The sequence below is a fragment of the Girardinichthys multiradiatus genome, chromosome 1, assembly GCF_021462225.1.
Source record: "Girardinichthys multiradiatus isolate DD_20200921_A chromosome 1, DD_fGirMul_XY1, whole genome shotgun sequence".
In the NCBI taxonomy this organism is placed as follows: domain Eukaryota; kingdom Metazoa; phylum Chordata; class Actinopteri; order Cyprinodontiformes; family Goodeidae; genus Girardinichthys; species Girardinichthys multiradiatus.
This window is the reverse complement of record NC_061794.1, coordinates 38,003,892-38,012,472: the sequence shown is the minus strand read 5'-3', so window position 1 is coordinate 38,012,472 and position 8,581 is coordinate 38,003,892. Positions and strand designations below refer to the sequence as shown.

General features: G+C 40.1%; 1 protein-coding gene across 2 annotated transcripts; it reads right to left on the bottom strand.

Annotated features, from left to right (window-relative positions):
* Nucleotides 1-1,921: 1,921 nt before the first annotated feature.
* wasb (WASP actin nucleation promoting factor b) lies at nucleotides 1,922-6,500 on the bottom strand. Of its 2 annotated transcripts, none has more exons than XM_047390883.1 (11): nucleotides 6,244-6,500; nucleotides 5,443-5,583; nucleotides 5,181-5,267; nucleotides 4,947-5,043; nucleotides 4,626-4,655; nucleotides 4,506-4,535; nucleotides 3,389-3,587; nucleotides 3,115-3,290; nucleotides 2,438-3,009; nucleotides 2,250-2,361; nucleotides 1,922-2,153 (listed from the first exon to the last, which is right to left on the bottom strand). In XM_047390883.1, exons 1-11 carry the CDS (start codon nucleotides 6,340-6,342, stop codon nucleotides 2,095-2,097), a joined length of 1,602 nt encoding a protein of 533 aa, XP_047246839.1. In that variant the 5' UTR covers nucleotides 6,343-6,500; the 3' UTR covers nucleotides 1,922-2,094. The 2 variants fall into 2 exon arrangements, with proteins under 2 accessions (XP_047246839.1, XP_047246921.1); XM_047390965.1 differs by having other exon boundaries at nucleotides 3,389-3,584.
* Between the last annotated feature and the right edge of the window lie 2,081 nt (nucleotides 6,501-8,581).

Sequence of the window (8,581 nt, the reverse complement as noted above, 5' to 3'; positions counted from 1 at the left end):
CTGATGGCCAGACATTCTCCTGCAGGAGTTTTTGGTAGAGAGCAGAATTCGTGGTTTCAGCAATTGCCGGAAATTGTCCTGAAGCAGAAAAACAGCTCCAGACCATCACACTACCATCACCATGTCAGTATGATGATGTTTCTGAAATGCTGCGTTAGTTTTACACCAGATGTAACTGGATCTTCGAAAGAGTTTCACCATGAGAAGTCTCCCATGGAATCTTTTACCCAGTGCCTTTCTTTGTGTTGAAGCATGAACCCTGATACTAACAGAGACAAGTGTGACATGCGGTGCTTTAGATGTTCTTGGTTCTATTGTGACCTCCTGAATGAGTCGTCGATGCATTCAAACTAATTTTGGTCGGTTAGCCAGTTCATGTTTTCTCCATTTTTGAAATGGCTTTGTAACCCTTTCCAAACTGTCAGCAGCAACTTTGTATCATATCTGTTATTTAGATTGGGGCATGATATGTTGCTTTTTAGGATCTTTTATCCTACTTCATATTGTCAGACAGGATCTGTTTAAGAATTTTCTCGATTCTATAGGTCCGGCAGTAATCAGGTCTGGGTGTAGCTAGGGCAACTTGACCAAAATGATATGGTTAATGATAGTTAATTTGTGATTTAACAAGGGAGGTGAATATTTTTCATATGGGGCCAGTTTGGTTAGGACAGCTTTTTCCCTATACAATAAATAAAATAAACATTTGAAAAACATATGTTGTATTTACTAGGGTTCTCTTTTTCCTGTATTAAAATTAGTTTAATTATTTGAAACATTTAAGTGTGAAAAAGTGGGAACTAAAAAATCTAAAGGGGTGCTGTTATTTGAATTTTAGAAAGTAGCTTCTCTTTTACTGTTTGTATAATTTAACAAAGTATTCACTCTGCCTTCGTGTAGAGTCAGATTTATGTTAGAGCTCATTATATTTCATTCTGTTAGGCCTTAGGAAGGGTTCAGAGATGTCAGGAGGTACCACCTACAGATAAGGATGCAAGTCTCCCGTAGGTTCAAGGTTCAATCTTTGCCAACATTCTTTCGGAAGAGTTACGATGCTGCTCACCCGAGCCAGGCTGAAGCTTCCCAGACCTCTGTTGAGATACTGCGGAGTGACGCCCCTTACATATAACACTTGTGTAAGGACTGTAACTCCTTTATCCAGTGAAAGCAGATACTGTAGGCCTCCTGAGCATGGTCTGACTGCTGTAAATTGCTTTCTCCTAGCACAGTTGTCAATAAAACTGATTTGAGTGACCACCATCGATCTCTTCCTTGGGTAAAAACAAATTTTTCTACAATAGGGCAAAACCTTTCCTTGTGTCTGTAAAGGAAAAGGAAGAAACATAAGCTTATTTAATCCTACCGTTTTTTCTTAATTATAAATGAAAATGATCACTTGTCCTATTTAAGTACACTGGTCTTAGTAGACACCTCATATAAACATGTAAACATGACACAATTTCTTCAGTCATTTCCTGACTTTCTAAGATTAAAACACATCAGCCTTACTTAAAGGGCATGTTCTCTTTTCTTGTCTCTATTGAAGAGCGGCTAAAAAAATGGGCCTGTGTGTATCATCATATTTATACCCCAGGAAAATATGAAATTACTGAATAAAGGTTCCTAGACTTTCTTATCAACTTAAAAAAAAAAAAAAACTCCAGTTACATTTATTTTACATTAATTATTCATGTAAAATTTTGGTTATTTTTGTTAAATATGTATTTTTTGCCATCTATAAATAAATGTAATCGTGTTAAAGGTTTGGTTTGGTTATGCTACTGAAAGAAAAGGTGATTTTAGTTTAAAGCTTTTTATACATGCTTATTCAAGGGTGTGAATAATAATGGTGGAAGCTGTATATCCATCACTAGACATTTCTTTACAGCATTCTCCTAAATAAGAAATGTCCAGCCTTTTATTTTATATTGTATGGGTCTTTTTAATAACTCCAGCACAGGTGCAGTTTCCCATAAATACAAGTCGGATTCCAGTTCGAAGAGACTAGGCTTCTCACAAAACATCACATGTAACAGTTAATGAGCTTAAAACTAATATCTAATTAGTTCAGAATCTGCAACAACCGTTGCCTTATCAGTCATCCCATTCGTCATCATCATCCTCGTCATATCCTCCATCATCTTCACTTTCTTCTATAAGAGTGAACACACACACAAACATTAAGGAGTTTGTTTCCCCTTTGCTTTGACTCAACCAGCAAATGCTTAAAGATGTTTGCTGATGCTTACCAGAAGAATGGATGACTTTACTTCTCTTTTGCATGACCATCATGAGAGCACCAACGATGCCCTCTCCTCCTTCTGGTGTAGAAGGCGGAGGTGGCTCAGAGCTTTCTGTTACCTGCAAGACACACATGAAGGTCGTTTATAGATGGAAATTTAATTCAAAGGCTAAAAATATGAGAAAGTATTTTTACTTTTCTTAGATTCTTTCCGAGTCGGATCTGGTCAAGCAGGGCTCCTCTGCCTTCTCCTTCTCCGACGGATGCAGGAGGAGGTTGTGGTGCGCCACCGGCCATGGAAGGAGGGGGGAAATCTGAAGAAATATAAGTTTGAGAAGGTGGAGGAGGAGGGGGAGGGGGGGGAGGTGGAGCCCCTCCTCCACCAGTCCTGCTGGGTATAGATGGGACAGGAGGTGGAGGGACACCCATAGAGCGATGCTGGCTCGAAGGTGGTGGAGGAGGTGGCATGCTGTGGGAGGACATTGGAGGTGAGATGGGAGAGGGCCGTGAAGACGGTGGAAATGGTGAAGTTGAAGCTTGGGCCGGTGGAGGCGGTGGAGGTGCACCTGCTCGGCCTGTGGAGGGAGGTGGTGGCACGCCTGCACGAGACTGAAGAGGTGGGGGTCCTCGCTGTGACTGGCCTGGGATGGGAGGCAGGGGGCCCGGGCGACTTCGTGCTTGTTGAGGGGTCGGAGCAGGAGGACTGAAGCCTGGCACAGGAGGCAGGGGTCCCTGTCTGCCGGGTGGAGGTGGTGGAGGTACACCAGCTGTGGGGTCAACAGAAGGAGATGCAAATTAGAAATGAGCCCATTCAATTTCAGCCTCTGGAGAGCAGAGGAATTAATTAGAAAGGTGAAAATGACAAGTCTGACCTCTGTTCATCTCCCTTTTCACAGCCTCCATGCCTCCTGACTGCTCTATGACGTTATAGATTAGTTGGGAGGTACTTTCATCTCTGAGATCAGCATCAGAAATGCCTGCCTGGGAGAGCAGCTTTGACAGGTCAGGGTCAAGGTTGTTGGGGTCCCAACCTACGTGTGACACATGCCTGTCAGATAAAAAAGAACAGGAAAAGTGCAACTGGTAAATACTAAAATACATGAATTTGTGACATTCGGCAGTGCTTTCAGCAACTTAAATCCTTACTTAAATCCACTTGGTGCTCCTATGTCTGCCTTGGACAGCTTGACACCTTTTTTCTTGTTTTTCTTGTTCTTTTTTCCTTTGTCAGAAGTAGCTGTGGAAACGGCAGGTGAAGGCATGGAACGATAGCGTGAAGACTGGATGTCTGGGTTTTGGATGTCCACAGTGGCCATTTGAAAAGAAGCAGGGCTGGGAGATGCTACTTTTGGGGAAAATTAAAAGTACACTGAACTTCAAACATTCTTATTTCTTCATAATAATAGTAAAACAAAACAAAAATAAAGGTGATAATTATTATTATGTATAAATATTTCAGATACAGACAGTTTAAACCAGATATTTACGTACCATGTTTAAAAAAAACACATAACCTTTCTTTTCTCTCTGTCTTGAAACATTAAATCAGACTAAATGTTGCATCTTTTGTGTCAGATAAGATTATCTAATTTATTTCTACTTGCTAAATGACTATCAGTTGGAGGAAAAACTGGGAAGCTTGCAAGCTTGAGAACACCATCCCAACTGTGAGGAATGATGTTATGTCTGTGTTTTACTGCAGGAGGGCTGGTGTGCTTAACAACCAGATGGTATCATTAGGAAGGAACATTATATGGAAATATTGAAGTAACATCTAAACACAGGAAGCTAAAGCTTGGGTGTGAATGAGTCATACAGACAAATTTGTTACTAAATGACTAAAGAACAACAAAGTCAATGTTTTAGAATGATCATTGCAAAACCCTGCTTTCATTCCCATAGAAAATCTGTAGACAGAGCTGAAAATGTTTGTGTGAGCAAAGAGGCTCAGAAGCTGACTCAGTTAATCCACTTCTGTCAGGAGGAATGGGCCAAATTACAGCAAACTATTGTGAGAAGGTCCTGGAAGACTACCCAAAACACTTGACCTAAAGTTAACCAAATCAAAGGAAATGTATGAAAGCTTCTGACTTTGAAAAACGTAAAAAAAAATCTCCAATAAAAAATTATCTCTCAGTATTCGACCATTTAGCAAATATAAACAATTTTGTTAATCCTAAAAGACGCTAAATCAGGAAACGTTTAAGGATTTATTTTACTAGTAGATAATGAGGAGCTTTCATGAATTAAAGAAGATACACACCAGGTGGAGGAGGAGGGAGGGATCCTCTATCTGCAGCAATATAAAAAGAGCAAACATATTTTTTTGGTACATGTTTAAAGTTATGTGACGATGTTAAAGATCTGGTTTTGTGTATATTACCACTTGTTGGTGGGGGGCGCTGTTTCTTCTCTGTCAGTCACAAACAAGCCACCATTTTGGATCACAGCACCAAGGATGTGACAACATTGGCATGGACAAATAAAAATAAATAAACAAACAAAGAAAAAAAAAATTAAATATGTACTGTTCGAATCTATCAAATATTGTTGATTCCACAGATTCTTTTACTCATTATATTTGGAACAAAGACCACAGAAGTGTCATGGAGCACAACATGAGCATAGGCGGACATGGGACTCCAACATGACAACACGAAATATCTTTAAGCCTCTCTGCAGAGCAGAAATTGTACTCGCTGACCTTGACGGTTGTGTCTTTGGTTGATTTTCTCCATTACAGTGCTTTGGAAGGCATCTGCTTCCTGTTGGTTCGAGAAGTTCAGAGCAACCTGACAGTCCTGCAGTGTGTTACAAATTGAATAAAATACATGTTATGAAAACATGCAGAACCTGGAGAGAAAACTTTGACTTATAAATATCTCAAGGGAATGTTTTGTGCTGTTGCACACAGGGGTTATATTAGTGTGTGTCTTACATCTGCTGCAAATGTATGAAAGTACGGCAGCGGTGTCGAGTAAACAAGTTGGTTGTAGAGCTCTTGCTCCCAAATTTGTCTCCCAGCCTGAGGAAAAAAAAGACTATATTAAATGTGTCACTCTCTCAGTGATTCTCATGTACTTTTGTCTCATATGCTATAACTTTGTAACTTTACAAATGAAGAACCTAGTCACTGTGTAAAAAAATTGTCTAAAAATGAGCAGTTTATTGATTCCTGATAGGAGGCATCATTATCTGACCTTCAGGTCGAACATGCGTATATAGTACGAACGCTGAGGGTTGTCTTTGATGAAGCAGACCACTCCAGTGTGCTGCAGGCTCCACATGGATGGGCTATGAGGCAGAGCCATGAACAGCTGGGCCACTGCTGTGGCCATGGACTACACACAGAGAGACAGGACAGACATCGGACACAGTTTAGAGCTGATAGGACCTGTGAGAGCACTTTATTGCAGTTCAAATGTAAATGTGCACTTTGGTGGCCATGGTTGACTTCCTCCTTTGCTTTCATTTGCTCCGATAAGTGTTGGGGAGTTCTGTTGGCATGAAGTCCAGCAGACAAACTCAGAAAGAATGTTCATTTTAGTGAATTAAAAAGAATGGTGAACAGACCAACTTCTGCTCTGCTGTAAGACTAAACTCAGTCATCGAGTTTATTCTGACAGAGGAGGAAGAATTGACTCAGCCACCATTTCCTGTTGCAGCTACCTACTTTCTTGATGACCTTATGTAAAAAGAAATGTTTTGCAGTATTTACACCTTTTATTACAGAAACACTGCAAAAATTAACAGTCTCATCGTTTTGAGAAAGTAGTAACCAAAAATCTAAATAATGAACTTACAAGACGTAGGCTCAAATATTAAAAGAAATAACTTGTTTAATTTAGCGATCAACTTCAGAATATGCGTTAAACCACATAAAAAAGAAGAAACGGTCCTGAAACTGAAATTTTATTGCCTATACCTATCATTGTACAGGCTTTAATCAGAAGTGAGAGCAAATTAAGAAGAATATTTCCCCGTCCCAGCTCAGAACTTACAGCACACCTTCTGCCCAGGAGCTCCTCCAGCTTCTCATTCTCCTGGTGGCTCAGCAAGGAGCTTTGGATGCTCTCCATTTTATTTTTTCCACGGCTCATTATCCTTCTCACAAATGTTCCAGTTGATCTGAAATTATTACCTCTTGCATTTGACAGAAATGAAAAAAACAAAACGTCCTTGCAATGCAGTGTCAGAAAGGAAGTTTCTCTTCTCTGTTCTGTGCGCACATCAGCTTAAAGCAGGAAACGGACAACCACACTTCTCTAACCCCCACTTTTCTTCTCTCGCTCAGAGGCACAGCGCAAATCAACTTGTTACTTCCATTTTCAGAGAGAGGGAGAGAGAGAGTCAGGCAGTGTGTGTGTGCACTTCTCCTGCTGCGAGTGCATTCATTTTACAGTCATGCAAACAATAACCTTTTATCTGAAAAAGTTGAAACCAGATCTCTAGATACAGTGTATAAAAAGAGACACAGAGTTTTTTCACTGACATTAAATCAGACTAAACTTTTATGGTTTCCAGAGTAATAAGACAATTATGTAGAGCATATTTTATTAGTATTTAATAACATTGTCTTTTAATCAACTGCATGACTTTAGGTAAATATTTTAGATATTCTTCTGCAAGCATCTCACTACTGTTTGCTGCAATTTTGGCCCATTCCTCCTGACAGAACTGGTTTTTGAGCTCAGCCCACATATTTTTCATGGCAGATCAGGACTTTGTTGTAGCCATTCCAAAACATTGAATTTGTTGTTCTTAAACCACTTTGTTACTATTTTAGTTGTATGCTTAGCGACATTGTCCATCTGGAAGACCCATTTATGCCCAAGCTTTAGCTTTACTTGTCCTAAAATGTTATACATAATGTTATTTCTTCATGACGCCATCTCTTTTGTAAAGTTCAATTTAATTCAATTCAGTTTTATTTATAATGCACCAATTCACAACACATGTCGTCTCAAGGCACTTCACAAAGTGTTTGGAATGGTGCGGGGTTGTTTGGGAGGTTAGAATAAACTACTGAGTGTTAGAGTTTGGCCACTTTAAAATGGGCTATGTGTAGGGGTACTAAGTAAAATAATAAACTGATAAAGTTTGTCCATCTAGAGCCCACTGGTGGCCATTGTTATACTAAAAACCACAAGGATTGGGGGTACTTCTCTCTGTCAGACTGATTATAACCATTGGAAAAGAGAAGGGGTCATACAGGTAGCAGAAATGAAGGGTGTGTTTGCACCTCAACCATAACTGAGCCGGTTTAGGCTAAACCTGACTCCCCCTTACTCCAACCAACAGGGAGGGAAGAAGGCAGAGGTTAAAATAATGAGCAAGTGTTGTTTCCTGTTGCTTTGTGTGAAAAGTGTATAACTTTAAAATGGGCTAAGTGAATTTAATTGAATCATACAGATTTCAAGTCAGGTACATATATTCCAATTAATCCTAACTATTGAACAGTGCAGTCAGATTCAGTTATTTATTCAAATTGGATAAAAAGTTTTTCTATCTAAGGAAACCCAGCAGATTGCATCAAGTCAGTGACTTGCAGCATTCACTCCTCCTGGATGAACATGTAGAGACAGTGGACAGTCACTGGCATTGACTTTGCAGCAATCCCTCATACTGAGCATGCATGTAGCGACAGTGGAGAGGAAAACTCCCTTTTAACAGGAAGAAACCTCCAGCAGAACCAGGCTCAGTGTGAGCGGCCATCTGCCACGACCGACTGGGGGTTTGAGAGAACAGAGCAGAGAAGGAAAAAGAACACAGAAGCACTGATCCAGGAGTACTTTCTATGGGAAGGAAAAGTCAATGTTAATGGGTGTAGCTCTTTTAGTGGTTTCATCTAGGAAGAAAACACAGATAAACTCTGAGCCAGTTTTTCAAGTTTAGAGTATGAGAGAGAACACATACAGTTAGTCACAGTAAAAGCTCAGTCAGTAGCTATGTCTAGGAGAAAAATAGAGTTAAACACTGAAAGACAGGGCCAAGTGTATCATCGGTAGTAGGTGAGCATTAAGTTGTTGGCAGCAGAAGCTTGGACGATGCCCCCCTCCAGGAAGGTATCACAGGTGGATACAGAGTCAAGCCAGGTGTGGCTTATAAGAAGAGACAAGAGAGAGAACATAAAGGTAAAGGCTGAAATAACAGCAAATAATGCAAAATTGGAGAGTAGTATGAGAAAGTAGCAGAGAGAGTGAAAGTGGTCATTATGTCCTCCAGCAGCCTAAGCCTATAGCAGCATAACTACAGAGATAGCTCAGGATAACCTAAGCCACTCTAAGCTTTAACAAAAAGGAACGTTTTAAGCCTAGCCTTAAAAGTAGACAGGGTGTC